At 33.2% G+C, this 15,828-nt stretch overlaps 1 protein-coding gene across 4 annotated transcripts; it reads left to right on the top strand.

Annotated features, from left to right (window-relative positions):
* Positions 1-1,437: 1,437 nt before the first annotated feature.
* LOC132065216 (probable flavin-containing monooxygenase 1) lies at positions 1,438-14,872 on the top strand. 4 transcript variants are annotated; one of them, XM_059458499.1, is made up of 6 exons: positions 1,543-1,801; positions 1,889-2,035; positions 12,997-13,234; positions 13,333-13,508; positions 13,860-14,221; positions 14,300-14,872. In XM_059458499.1, exons 1-6 carry the CDS (start codon positions 1,571-1,573, stop codon positions 14,640-14,642), a joined length of 1,497 nt encoding a protein of 498 aa, XP_059314482.1. In that variant the 5' UTR covers positions 1,543-1,570; the 3' UTR covers positions 14,643-14,872. The 4 variants fall into 4 exon arrangements, with proteins under 4 accessions (XP_059314480.1, XP_059314482.1, XP_059314479.1 ...); XM_059458497.1 differs by having other exon boundaries at positions 1,438-2,035; XM_059458496.1 differs by lacking the exons at positions 12,997-13,234; positions 13,333-13,508; positions 13,860-14,221; positions 14,300-14,872 and adding exons at positions 6,057-6,294; positions 6,405-6,580; positions 6,940-7,301; positions 7,381-7,988 and having other exon boundaries at positions 1,543-2,035.
* The last annotated feature ends 956 nt before the right edge of the window (positions 14,873-15,828 follow it).

Here is a 15,828-nt window from a genome sequence, read left to right as displayed (position 1 = left end):
CTTAATCCATTACCATATCCTTTTTAAAGGTGGTGTATTGTTGCGAATAATACACGTGGGTGGACTTATATGAGTGTGGAGTGGTGCCGCTTCTATGAAATTGTGACGGATTTCTAGAGCACTCATGAATACCAGACACGCGCATGGCCTGTAGCTTGAAACCGCGATAACGACAAAGATTGTGCGAGTATGATGTGATAGAATAAGACAATGAGCTTACAAATGAATTTTTGGTTCATAGAAGTGTTACACTTCACCAATTGTTCTGTAAGTTTAATCTTATTTTATCTGAGGTCAAGCGGTTTATATAGGAGACCGTATTCGACGCATTGTACTCATATGTGAAAACCCAAAGAAACGTCTTATTTCATTCTATTTCTTTTTATTCTTTTTGAGATAGTGGGGATTGTTGTGAAAAATTGAGTTTAATATCTCAAAAAGAAGATTTTAATCCATTATTTTGTTATATATTAATGAGTCATTATTTTATCATATTAATGTGTTTTATGTAAATTGAATATGGCCATTGAATGACTACTATTGGCCGTTTCCTTTCCTTAGTTTGGCTAATGGTATTTGACCATTGTCATTAATCTTTACTCCTATTTATTATTGGTAATATTATATTAATATAGCCTTAATGGCTAATGAATACAATTCACCCATGAATGATCTTTAGACCGTTGGAGTTGTTAGTCTTGGTTGGTTTTCATTCCCTATATAATCTTCTTGTTTCATGTTGAAGAGATATATATATTTTTTTGGATAACACTTTATCATATATTTTGTATTGTTGGGTTTGTATAAGATAAATCTTTGTTAGATTAAAACCCTAGTTTGTCTAAGAAACTGATTTGAATCTCGGGGATACACATATAGGGTGAAATATCCTTAAGGATGCTAAGATGCGATCAAGCTCAGTTAAATAAGAATTCTGAAGTGTTCGTGATCAAGTATTTTACTTGCTTAGAAGGAGTTCTCTGTTCGTGATGAAGAGAAGTCTCTGAAGTGTTCGTGATTTAAGAAAAGTCCCCTCTGGTGTTAGTCTTTGAAGTATTTTAAAATTTCCAACAATCCACTTATGGAGGATGTAGTGTTCTGATTAAGTAATGCAATCCCTCACCCTTAAGTAAGCAGTCCTGATTATTAGCACAGAAATTTGGTAATCATTGGAACCTTGTCTACCGTGTTACACGCCAACAATTATTTAATAACGGAGACTAATAATTAATGTAACAATCAACAATATAGAAATTGTAATGCTGACAGATATTTTAATACGGAGACTAATAATGTAACAATCAACATATAGAAATTGTAATGCTGACGTATAAAATATACGATTGTACAATTCAGAACATATAATATACCTTAAAACACTTCTCCACGTGATGTATTCATTATTAGACATTAAGCATTAGGCCGATATGCAAGAAATCAAATCATCTCATATTAATCCATATCATTAGCTATTTATACAGAGGACAATTCAAGCTCTCTAGCAATCAATCGTTATTGGATCCCATCATCTTCACATTACAGGAAAAAAGGAGAGAGTGTTGCAGTAACAATGACAAATTTTGACCAAAGAGAAAACAGAAAGAAGCAGGTAATAGCAATAATTGGAGCTGGAATCAGCGGCCTCTTGGCATGCAAATACGCAATTTCCAAAGGATTTGATCCAATTGTGTTCGAGTCGGAGAGTAGCGTTGGGGGTGTGTGGACTAAGACGATTGAGAGCACTCTGCTGCAGACACCAAAATCCGCTTACCAGTTCACTGATTTTCCGTGGCCCGATTCGGTAACCCAAGTGTTTCCTGACCAACAAGCTGTGCTGGATTACATTGAATCGTACGCTAATCACTTTGATTTGCTCCGTCACATTCAGTTTAAACACAAAGTGTTGAGCCTAAGCTATGGAGATGGCGACACAATAAGTGGAGAATGGAATTTGTGGGGCGGAACAGGCGAGGCATTTGGCAATAAAGGGAAGTGGAGCGTCAATGTACAGGACACTCGAACCCTCTCCACACAGGTATGTTTATCTTCCTTTCTGAAATTTCTCATTGATATTCGAAATTGTTCGGTTTCACCATAGTCCGCGTCCAAATGAAAAGCTTTGGTATGCTGGACAAGCATAATTAGTTTTGGAATAAGTTATATTAGGATTAGAAATAGTATTGGTATAAGTTATCCCAAATGGTAGAATAATAGTGTCAAGATTTTAGTTATTCTAAATAAAACAATAAAAATAACAAAAATACCCTCGACGTCCCTCAAACGCATTTTCTATTAAATAAGGTGGAGGTTATTTTTGTAAATTATACAACAAAACCAAACAGTCAATAAGAAATAATATCAAGATAACTGATTCCAAAGATATCTAATTAATCATAGTATAACTAATCCCAGTATAACTTATCGTAAAACCAAACGAGCCTTTAAAATCTTAGCTAGTGTAATTAAATTACAATGTATGTCTGGTTTGTTTTGGACTTCTCTTTTTCTTATCTAGTTTGTTTTATCTTGAGGTCATGATAAAAAACATAACTCAAGTATAACTTTTTTGCGAGTTTCATACTTGATTATCAGTGTTTGCATTTTCTACCTAAACTATTACCAATCACTTTTTTTCGAGTTTCATACTTGACTATTAGGCGTTTTTTAAAAAAAAAAAAATCATTTTTTTCACTTTTTTACAACTACATTTCACCAAAAACTATAATTTCAAAAACTATGGCTAAACACAACTCCAACTCCAAAATTTCAAAAAAAGTGAATTTTTTTTTTATATCTATGGACAAAAGATAGTACCTTTTAAAAAAAATACTTCAAACAATAAATATTTTTCAAAAATAAATAAACTTTAGAAATTTGGCCAACCAAGCTAATTTCTACTCTTCTGTCGCTTTAACACTCTGTTTGGATAGTTGTTATCCATCGTTTACAATGTCTTGTCCGCGTTGTATTGTATTGTCTTGTCTTTGTATATAATGTTTGGATAGACTATATCGTTTTATTTCAATAGTAACATTTTTTTTGTTTGGATTGACTGTGTCGTACTGTATTGTAATTGGTAAGTTTACTAAAATGCCCTAAACTATTGGAAATATTGAATTTATTAAGTTGTGCAAAATAATGCATTGTAAATATATTAAATTGTTAAATAAATGCAAATTTTAACAAAATTAATGAAAACAGGTAATGGACAAAAAGAAATACATGTAATTCCGTAACAAGAGAAGAAACCTGAGCAATTAAAAATAGTACACTATAAAATCACAAAAGTTTTTTCACTAAAAAGTAGGACACAAAGACGAAGAAGGAAAAAAAAAAACAATTGGACGAAAAGAAGAGAGACGTAGGGCAGAGCATTTGGATAGAGTTAGATAATATAGTAAAGGTAAAATAGGATTATGAAATATTAAGTAGCGATATAATTGGAAAAAGAAATTAGATATGATAGGATAACACCAAATCGGTTGTTACAAAAATAGACTTTTATTGTTACGTAACGACGGAATTTAACAATACAATACGATACATTTTAAATAACAATCAAAACAAACATTGTACTTGTAGTAACGATACAATACAATACAATACAATGGGTAACAACGTTCCAAACACAGTGTTAATGAAACGTGTAACAGTTTCCTTTTTGCTCTCTGTTTTATAATTGACTTTCAACTTATATTTTGTGGTTTTTTCTCCTTATACCACAATGCCAGCTTAATTGTTCTTTATTCCTGCCTCTATCTGCTCTCTTTAGTGCTCATCTTGTGCTGGTAACTACATTTATTGGCCCATACCCATAGGGCAAATGTTTGGATAACAAATAAATTCTAGGTAGTTTTTCTTTTTTGGCTGATAGGTTAACTTTCATCATTAGAAATTGTTTCATATAAAAGAATTAAGGAAGCAAAAGAAAATGGTTAATATGTAAGGGATCGTTTGGTATGAAGGATAAGCAAAAATAGTACGGATAAAATTTTAATGCCTTCTTATCTCATATTTGGTTGGAATAAAAATTCGAAATAACTAATCCCGAAATTGTAACCTTATTTTATCTCACATTGAGGGTGGAATAACTAATTTCGAAATAATTTATCTCGAAATTAGTTATCCCGTGATAAGTTATTTCCCAACCAAATGAGCCCTAAGAGCCTTACTTATCCGGTTGTCATCTCTCACAGGAAATCCTTTTGAGTCTTTCATTTGAGGATATATATTTGACTCAAGTAATAACTATCAATGTTGTTGCAACAACTTACCGAAGATGTTGGATTTACTGCAAAATCTTCTCAACGGACTCAAAAGAAAACTTTCCACAAATTTTCACGGCGAACCCAAAAACAACCTGTAGATTAAGAAAAAGAAGAAAAATTGAAGGTGAAGAAAACAAAGAAGAACGCAAAGAAGAAGAATTTGCAGTAGCAGCAACAACAAGTGGTGAAAATAGAAGAAGAGAAAGAAGAAAAGAGAAAAAGAAAAAGAAGATTGATGAAGACAGAGGGATTTAAACTTTAAGGGGTCGTTTGGTCGTACACAAGTTATACCAAGATTACTTATTCTACGATTAGTTATTCCATCCTCCTACAGGGATAAAAATAATACTACAATAATTTTGGGATTAGTTATACCATGATTTTATTCCAATCAAACCAAATGTGAGATAAACCCATCTCAAATTTAATCCCGAGATTATATATTCCTTATCTGTCGTACGAAATGAGCCCTAAAATGAAAAGTGGTTATGTATGGATTCATTTAAAAACTAGATATTTAATATATATTCCCAAAACTTTATGAGTTAATTAGAATAACAATGCTATCAAAATTGATTCACTTTTTTAAATCTTATAAAAAATGATCCAAACTTTTCTCTCTATCACTTTCTCTCTTTGCCTCCTTTCTTTGCCGCCGTCGACGTATCATCGAAGCTTTTGGAATCCAAACCCACTCATACCCACTGCCTGAAAAAGCGGGAACTGAAAATACAGACTTCAGAGTCTCTAACCACCACCTTTATCCTCTCATTTTTCTCATTTCTTTCCCGTTTCTTCGCCGCCGTGAACCACCACATCTCTGCTGTAAACCGCCGTATCTTACAAATCTTCCATATTATTTACATATATGGTGTCTATTAGGTTTTCCGGATCCATCCGTATTTCACCATATTAGAAACAATTAGTTTTATTTAGTTTGTTTTTTCTCGGAAAAAAAGAGAAAGCAAAGACTGTGTATAAGTATGTATAATTATATTTTTTAGTGTATATACCTACACATTATACAATATTTGTATAATTGTGTTTAAATGTGTATACGTGCTTATTTTCGGATATAATATTGTATAATTATAACTTTTAGTATAATATTATATAATTATAATTTTTAGTGTATATACCTATACATAATACACCTTCAAACACCTATACATAATGTATCTGTCTTATGTATATAAGTGTATAACACTGTATAAAAGTGTTTTTAGGTTAAAGCTTTGCAATATAAGTTTTGGACTATTTTTTGACAATATAAGTGAGAAAATTGTATATTTCTGAAATTTCCCCAAACTTTATTGATTCTAATTAGATCCCATCTTCACTTAATCATGGTTGACGTGGTCAAGGTCACTGTTTTTTAATTCAAGACTTGAGAGATTGCTTTCCTTAAAACTTATACAGTTACTTATCTTTCCTATTTAGACAAGTAAATATGTAGTTCTCTTAGAGATATATTACTCCGTCCGTCCAAATTTATGTGGTATCATTTGACTTGGCAAGGAATTTAAGAAATAAAGAAAGACTTTTGAAATCTATGGTCCAAAACAAACCTTAAATATCTGTGTGGTTAGAAATCATCTCATAAAATTAAATTGTTTCTAAAAATAGAAATGAAACATTCTTTTTAAGACATACTAAAACGGAAAGTGTGTCACATAAACTGGACAGATGGAGTATTAATTTATGCAAATTTGAAGTATATTTGTATCTATATTATTATAAAAGTGGAAACAAAGGATATATGTTAAGGAGTATTAATTTTGTATGCAGATATACCAAGTTGATTTTGTAGTAGTTTGCGTGGGAAGGTTCAGCCAGGTTCCACACATCCCTCAATTTCCTGCAAACAGAGGCCCCGAAGCTTTTGAGGGTGAAGTAATCCATTCAATGGACTATTCCAAAATGGACTCCGAAACTGCAACCAATTTCGTTAAAGGAAAACAAGTAGCCGTTGTTGGATTCCAGAAATCAGGAATGGACATTGCCATGGAGTGCTCAACGGTTAATGGTAAGTACTGCTACTTGTGATCTTATTCCATTAATTCTACCGTTTTATTGTTTGTTTATAAACATCGGCTTGACTTGGCCTGCTGCTTTTTGTACTAATTAATGTTGCAGGGGCTGAACGTCCATGCACAGTAGTAATCAGGACACCGCATTGGAACCTTCCTGATTATTTCCCATGGGGATTCTCTCTGGCAAAACTCTATTTAAGTCGATTCTCCGAACTTACGGTGCATAAACCCGGTGAAGGCCTTCTTCTAAGTCTCCTCGCCACAACTCTTTCACCATTGGTAACTTATTTTCTTTCCGGACTAATTAAACTCATTAAAAGACTCAGTAATGATTTAGTTATACTCTATATCTCATTCATCTTAAACTAAGAAATCTATTTTTGAGGTAAGTGAGAAAACAAGAAAAATAAATATAGTTGCAGCAGAAACAACAAAACGCGACACGTTTGATAAAGTTACTACTACTATCCTTTCACAGGTTATCACAATCCATCCCAAAGTTATGATAAGTCGTTTTAAAGTTACTACTATATGCTTGGTGTAACAACAATATGTTCAAATTACCAGCTAGTCGGATTTCTACTCTTCCTCTCACAAAACTAACGTGCAGTACTAATAATTTCACTTATATTTTACAGAGGTGGGCCTTCTCAAAATTTGTAGAAAGTTATATAAAATGCAAAAACAGGCTTGCAAAACATGGAATGGTGCCAGAGCACAGCTTCTTAAATGATTTGACTTCCTGTTCACTTGCTCTAGTGCCGGAGGGCTTGTACGACAGAGTTGAGGAAGGAAGTATCAAGCTCACCAAGAAAGTAGAGATTTTTGGATTCTCTAAAGAAGGTATCATGCTCAAGGGTCAGGCTGAACCAATAAAATCCGACTTAGTCATATTCGCTACTGGCTTCAGGGGAATTGATAAGCTCAAACACATTTTTGAATCAACAAAATATCAGGAATTCATAGCCGGCTCAGATGATTCTGCAGCTCCCCTCTATAGGTGAGTAATAAAAGAATACTTTTGCAAGCATGCACCAGAACTATACATCTCATGTGAAATTAATACTCATATTTATCAGGGAATGTATCCATCCTCGAATTCCACAACTGGCAATAATTGGATTCTCAGAAAGCTTAGTAAATCTATACACCTCGGAAATAAGGTGTCGATGGCTGGCAGAGCTTCTTGATGGAAAATTTAAGCTACCTAGCATCAAGATTATGGAAAAAGACACAGCAGAATGGGATAAATACAAGAAGAGATATTCTTGTAGGAAGTACTACAGGAGATCATCTATAGCTGCATTGCACATTTGGCACAATGACCAACTCTGCGAGGACATGGGCTGGAATCCTAAGAGGAAAAAGGGTCTTTGGACTGAGTGGTTCGAACCCTATGGACCAATGGATTACACCGGCTAATAAGGAGTATAAAAGAGCTCCAAAACCTCTCATTTCAATTTCAAGAATGAAGCCTCTTTTTCCTATTTTTCTTTTACTGGACCTTGAACGATAAGATCAAACAAATTGGCACATGATTATATATTATTTGTACCAAATAGGTAAGGACTCGCCATTAAAACGATTTGGTTCTTAATTTGAGTTGAAGTGACTTGATTTCGATTTTGTATAATAGAAAACAATAAATAAATATCTAATCCTAAGGGAGTTGAAGGCTTACATGTTATAGGCTACCGCAAAACGCAGTTGGAAATGATCTGTGTCATATTTTGCTCACTTACAAAATATGTTACTCCTTCTGTCTGAATTTATATGACACTTTTTCCTTTACAATCTGTTTTAAAAAAGAATGATACATTTCTATATTTAGTAATAATTCAATTTTAAACTTTCCTTTTTACCCTTAATGAGATGGTTTCTATACACACAAATTTCTATTTCTATGATTTGTTTTAAATCATAAATTTCAAAAATCCTCCTTTATTTTTTAAATTTCATGCTAAATCAGATACCCTTATATAACATGGGACAGAGGGAGTATTGGTATTATATAATTAAAAAAAATATTTGTAGAGTAATTAGTGTAAATCAATATATGGTCAATATTTTCCAGTTGGCCCTGTCCTTGTCTAGAGAACCGTAGCTATCAGTACTACATAACCGTTTCACAAACGTAATATCGGATTGGGCTCCTCTTCATTTTTCCTCTCTTCATTTTCTCCAAGTTCTACCTTAGATTAGAGACACATAACATGGATTAGAATTAATGATTAAGATTTAATTGACTAAAACAAGGCCTAATCATAGTTCATATAATTAATAACTTATCCATAAATATATTAAAATATTTTCTCTCTCTTCCTATTTTAATATTCCATCTTTTTTTTTTATCATGAAAACTCTTTAATGGGGATATTTTTCGTAATATAGACAACTTTTTCAAAAATATACAATTATCAATTGAATAATGGGGTCTATATTATGTGAATTAGTAAGCATCACAATTGAAAAAATGAAAAATATCACCAACTGAATAATGGGTCTATTGGGGTCTATTGGGGAAAAAAAATTAAGTGGCAAAAGATAATCGGGTAAATTAGAAAAGATATTTTACTGGATAGGAAAAGTAAAATAGGTAGAGAGAGAAAAATATTCTAATATATTAATGGATAAGTTATTAATTATATGAACTATGGTTAGGGCCTTGTTTTAGTTAATTAAATTTTAATATTAATTTTAACCATACGCTGTGTCTCTAATTTAAGGTAGATCAAGAAAATGGAAGAAGTGAAATGGAGAGAATCTAACCCGTAATTTCCTCTGATGCGACTCTTATGATTTTGACACTGATATTTCATTCTACCAAACCAAAAAATCAATCACGTGTAAAAATATCAGGGAACGGAACTTGGCCTGAGCCACTGATAGAGGATAAGTTTTCTGATTAATTAGTGCAATTGAGGTAGTAGCTAGTCCTGTTTAGCATTTAAACTTTTGGTAATAATTCGAACCTACCTGCCACGTTAGGGGCCAATCAATTAACTATGTCCTGTCTCGTTTCATTTAGAGAAAAAGTAATGGGCTGTAATGCAAAGAAAATAAGAAAAACCACTATTTTATTCATACAAAGGACATAGGGATTTGAGTGTGTGTGTGTATGTATTGGGAATAATCTGTAATCTTGTTCTTTATTTCCGTATGTTGATCGAATGGATTTGATAAACTTAAGATCAAGGATAGTTTTGTCTTTCGAATATTTTATTTGTGTACAACTAATTTATAAGTATTTTTATTCCATGTTTCATCTGGTATAACAAAATACAACAGTTGGTGTATAACTTATTTATCCAAGGAGTCGCCTAGTTATGCAGGAGTTTAAAAGTACAAACTAAACACACGATAAATTATACGGAAAAGGCTCAAATATGCCATTCAACTATCGAAAATGACTATCATTTACGCCATCATCAATAGTTTGTTCATTTGTCTTGGTATCAATATAAATGACTCATTTATCTATCGAACTATAGGAAATGGGCCATTTATGTCATTGATCAATAGTTTGACTTATTTATCCATCACCATATTAAAATGATATTCATTAATTTTTCATTAACACCCGCTTTATAATACCAGATATGACACGTGGCTCCAATTAGAGGTCTACGTCGTTTAATTAAACCAGATCAATTTTAAATACCAAATTAATAAAAAACCCGATCCATACACCTTACTCACCCACAACCATAATCTAGTTGTAAGCCACGTGTCATATATGGTATTGTAAAACCAGTTTTAATGAAATATGGCATCGATGAGTCATTTTGATAATAGACGATGGTATAAATGAGTCAAACTATTGATGAGTGGCATAAATGAGCCATTTTCTATAGTTCGATGGAATAAATGAGCCATTTCCTATAGTTTGATGACATAAATGAGTCAAACTATTGATGAGTGACATAAATGAGCCATTTCTGATAGTTGGATGGCATATTTGAGCCTTTTCCGTAAATTATATAATCCCATGAGTATCTCTTCTAATACAACAAGCTAAACGTGCCCTTATGGTACTAATACGATACTTGTAGGGGCGTGGTTAAATTGCATAATCAATTTTTTTTTGAAAATAATCTTTTATAATCAATTAGTGCAATTTAAATAGAAGAAAATAACTTTACAAATATCTCATATTTTATTTATTTAAAATTTGTAATGTAATATATCCGAAAACACATCTCCCCTGATTTTTTCATGGTTAGACATTAATTAATTAATTAATTAATTAATTAATTAAGAGATAATGGAGATGTGTTTTAGGATATATTACATGTGAGAAGCACCTAAATATTTGAAAAAGTGATGAAATTACACCTCAAAAATGGATTAATTTATAACATATTTGCAAACTATCTTTTTGATGTGTCAATATAAGAAAAGTGAATGTAAATAGTTGAGATGTGTTTTCCAAACTTTCACCTTCATGATAGTTTAGGTAGGAAACTCAAAAAATGTGATAATCTATAGACTATTGCACGTGTGTTTTTTACCCTTAACCCATTAATTAATTAAACTAGTTAATCTTCTCACGCTTCGCGCGGTCGTGTAAAATATTTTCAAATTTGTTATACCCTCTTTCTTTATGAAAATAAAGACACTTTTAAACAATATATATTTTAATTAATTCATAAATGTGAATTACTTCTCAATTGTGTACGTAAAGACAGTGCAATCAAAAGAATGTGAAGGGACGTATATCTTCAAAATTTTGTAAGCATTTTTCTTAGAAACGTCTAAGAAAGACCAAAAGAGCCATAAAAAGGTGCCAGTAATTCATTCATATTAGAATGGACGGAGTAGCTTGTTTGGTCAAGTTTTTAAAATTTACTTATTTTAAGAAGTGTTTTTTGAGCAGCAATGTTTTTCCAAAAAGAACGTTAGGAGAATAGCAATTTGTGTTCTGGTAATCAGTTTGAAAAAGACTTTTGTAGATATTTTACAGTAATTTGTACTTGGCCAAGCTCCAAAAGAGCTTCTGGAAAAAAAACTTACCCTTTTTACCTTTTGTAAAACAACTCTACTACTCCCTACTTCCCAAAATAAGTGTTACTATATCAAAAATCACACTAATTAAGAAATCAATAAATACAATGTGAAGTTTACTAAATTATCCTGTTTAATAAAAGTATTTTAAGAATTGATCAATATTAAAAAGGACTATTTTTTTAATTGTAAGGATATAGTTGGAAAACTTGTCAATTTTTGTCTTGAATTTCTCATATGACACATGTTTTAGGACAAATTTTTTTTGCAATGATAACACTTATTTTGGGACGAGTACTAATTAAAAGACTTATTTCCGTGAAAGATTTGGCCAGACGGCTCAGTTTTCTAAAATACTGAACATCTTTTGAAAAGGACAAGCAGTTTTTGGCATTTTAGGGTGGCCAAACAAGCAAGAAATCAAACTATCTCATCTTGATCCTTGTCATTAGCTATTTATAAAGAGGGCAATTCAAGCTCTCTACCCATCAATCATTCAACCCCATAATCTTCACATTACAGAAAAAAAGGAGAGACTAAGAGAGTACTGTTGCAGTAATAATGGCAACTAATCACAGAGAGAGCAGAAAGCAGCAGATAATAGCAATAATTGGAGCAGGAATCAGCGGCCTCTTAGCCTGCAAATACAGCATTTCTAAAGGTTTTGATCCAATTGTATTCGAGTCCGAGAGTAGCATTGGGGGTGTTTGGACTAAAACCATTGGCAGGACTAAGCTGCAAACACCAAAACCGTTTTACCAGTTCTCTGATTTTCCCTGGCCCGATTCGGTAACTGAAGTGTTTCCTGACCATCAAACAGTGCTGGAGTACATTGAATCTTATGCTCGTCACTTTGATTTGCTACGCCATATCCAGTTTAACAAGAAAGTATTGAGCATCAGCTATGAAGGTGGCGACTCAATTAGTGGAGAATGGAATTTGTGGGGCGGAACCGGTGAGGCTTTTAGCAATAAAGGGAAGTGGAACGTCACCGTACAAGACATTCGAACCCTCTCCACACAGGTAATTAATCAACCACCCTACCAAAAAGGAAAATTCCAAAATGTCGATGTTCTCGCAATTCTTTGCATGTTCAAGTTCAATATTTTAATTTGATGACCTGAAATTTAATAAAAGCTCTCTGAAAGTACCAGTTGTTAGTGATTGATCTAAAACGAATTTGTAGTACTACTATAAGGGTATTTTTTTTTCTTTTTTAACTATTCTAGTATTTTATGGAGATAACGTTTTCAACTTTCATCTAAAGGATTTAAAGTTGCTAAAATTAGAAATAGAAGTGGGAAGTTGGACAGAGAACTTTTTTTCTCCCTATATTTACTCTTCTTTTGCTTTAAATACACTTCCTTTTTGTTCTCTGTTTCATTGTGCTTTCCTCTCTTTCAACTTATATATCACAACTTTTCTCCTAATAACATAAGTCAATGCCCACTTGTTCTTTATCTTCTCTATTTGGTGCTCATCTTGAGTTGATAACTTCATTTGTTGGTGACTTACTTGAGTTTTCCATGTGCAAGATCAAGGAAAGTATTCCCTCGTAAAATTCAGCTCTCACTAGCTCGGTGAAGATCTTTCAGAAATTGACTTTTCTTTCTCTTCCTCCATCAGTCGAGCTCTCCTAATTGATAACTCATATGTCATATGTCCTCATGATTGGTTGAACTTGCATGTAGGTATACCAAGTTGATTTTGTAGTAGTTTGCGTGGGAAGATTCAGCCAAGTTCCCAACATCCCTGAATTCCCCCCAAACAAAGGCCCTGACGCTTTACAAGGCAAAGTAATCCATTCAATGGACTATTCCAAAATGGACCCCAAAAGTGCAGCCAACTTTGTCAAAGGAAAACAAGTAGCCATCATTGGATTCAATAGATCAGGAATGGACGTTGCCATGGAGTGCTCAACGGTTAATGGTAAGTACTGCTACTTGTGATCTTATTCCATTATTGTTTGTTTATAAACATCAGCTTCATTCTTGGGCTGCCGTTTTTTGTACAAATCAATGTTGCAGGGGTTGAACTTCCATGCACAGTAGTAATCAGGACACCTCATTGGGACCTTCCTGACTTTTTCCCATGGGGATTCTCTCTGGCAAAAATCTATTTAAGTCGATTCTCCGAACTTACAGTGCATAAACCCGGTGAAGGCCTTCTTCTAAGTCTCCTCGCCACAACTCTTTCACCATTGGTAATTTCATTTTTTTCGATCCTGACTAATTAAATTCATTAAAAGACTCAGCAACGATTTAGTTATATTCATCTTAAACTAAGAAATCTCTTTTTGAGGTAAGTGAGAAAACAAGAAAAATAAATATAGTTGCAGCTGAAACAACAAAAAGCGACACGTTTGATAAAGTTACTACTACTATCCTTTCACAGGTTATCACAATCCATCCCAAAGTTATGATAAGTCGTTTTAAAGTTACTACTATATGCTTGGTGTAACAACAATATGTTCAAATTACCAGCTAGTCGGATTTCTACTCTTCCTCTCACAAAACTAACGTGCAGTACTAATAATTTCACTCATATTTTACAGAGGTGGGCCTTCTCAAAATTTGTAGAAAGTTATATAAAATGCAAAAACAGGCTTGCAAAACATGGAATGGTGCCAGAGCACAGCTTCTTAAATGATTTGACTTCCTGTTCACTTGCTATAGTGCCGGAGGGCTTGTACGACAGAGTTGAGGAAGGAAGTATCAAGCTCACCAAGAAAGTAGAGATTTTTGGATTCTCTAAAGAAGGTATCATGCTCAAGGGTCAGGCTGAACCAATAAAATCCGACTTAGTCATACTCGCTACGGGCTTCAAGGGAATTGATAAGCTCAAACACATTTTTGAATCAACAAAATATCAGGAATTCATAGCCGGCTCAGATGATTCTGCAGCTCCCCTCTATAGGTGAGTAATAAAAGAATACTTTTGCGAGCATGCACAGAACTATACATCTCATGTGAAATTAATACTCATATTTATCAGGGAATGTATCCATCCTCGAATTCCACAACTGGCAATAATTGGATTCTCAGAAAGCATAGCTAATCTATACACATCGGAAATAAGGTGCCGATGGCTGGCAGAGCTTCTTGATGGAAAATTTAAGCTACCTAGCATCAAGATCATGGAAAAAGACACAGCAGAATGGGATAAATACAAGAAGAGATATTCTTATAGAAAGAACTACATGAGACCATCTATAGCTGCATTGCACATTTGGCACAATGACCAACTTTGTAAGGACATGGGATGGAACCCGAAAAGGAAAAAGGGTCTTTTTGCTGAGTGGTTTGAACCTTATGGACCAATGGATTATGTAGGCTAATATAAAAGAGCTCCAGGACCTCCCCTTAAGAAATGAAGCCTCCTTTCCTATATATGTTTATTTTGTTTCTTAATGCTTTTCATTCATGCTACTCATGTGTTTGTCTAGCTTTTCGGCACATGCATTGCACCAGCATGCTGAGTCATGTAATATAGGTTTTGTAAAATAATATCAATATTATTAAAATAAAGCTCTAAATATAGAATAAAATACTACTACTAGTTTTTCCATATTAGTAATGCAAATTCAAAATAATATTTTCATTTGCTCGCCAATTTGGTTTATTTAAATTAAATGTAGTGATTGTTGAAAGGTTATAGTACTGATTAAAGAAGTATCAAGATTCTTTTGATAATTTTTCTTTCTTAATAAACAACTAAGGTAAATGGGGATAGGTCGGTTCCGAGTTCAATTTCTAGGCCCAGTTTAAATGGGTTTTAATTAAGACCAACAGGTTCTGGATCAGTTAATTTTTTTTTTTTTTTTTTTTTAGCACGGATTGTCCTTCATTTGGGTAGTCTTGAATTTTTGCCCTTCAAATGGGCGGTCTTTAAGTTTTGAGTCCGGAACAAAAATACCTTAAAAAATTATGGGTTCGAATCAAAATTAAAAAAAAAAAAAAATCGCCACAACACGCTTTAACAAGGCCCAAATTTTAATTAGCGCAAAGCACTTAACCGTAACTAAGGGTAAAAGTTAAAGCCCATTTTACCAAAGGAGTTGAGGGACAAAAATTAAAGACCACCCCCAGTGAAGGACAATCCTGCAAATTGGCCATTAATTGCGTATATGGCCTACAACTTACGAGTACAACAGTGTTATCCAGTCGCAAGGCCCATATTTGTCTGCTGGTGAATAGAATACATAAAAATAACATATGTATGGTTTACGCGTATCGGAGTTGAAAAGTGATGTAGTCCTTATTGTATAATCGGTATATAGATAATGTGGTCCGTCAAATTCTGTATAACTATATAGACACACACCTTTTTTTTTTTTTTAATTAATTTATATAGCCCATTATACCATCGGTGTAAAGCAGTTGATATGGATATGAAAGAAGAGTAATTATTAAAGCAAGCACATTAGGCCGTGGCTTAAAATTATTGCAGTCACGGCTTGAATGCAGTTAGTAAACACGTGCCAGCAGAAACAAAAAATGTTATTTTTGATTTATTTTCATTTC

This window comes from Lycium ferocissimum, chromosome 7 (genome assembly GCF_029784015.1).
Source record: "Lycium ferocissimum isolate CSIRO_LF1 chromosome 7, AGI_CSIRO_Lferr_CH_V1, whole genome shotgun sequence".
Taxonomy (NCBI): Eukaryota; Viridiplantae; Streptophyta; class Magnoliopsida; order Solanales; family Solanaceae; genus Lycium; species Lycium ferocissimum.
The sequence above is the reverse complement of the archived record's forward strand: the minus strand, read 5'-3'. Positions and strand labels throughout refer to the sequence as shown.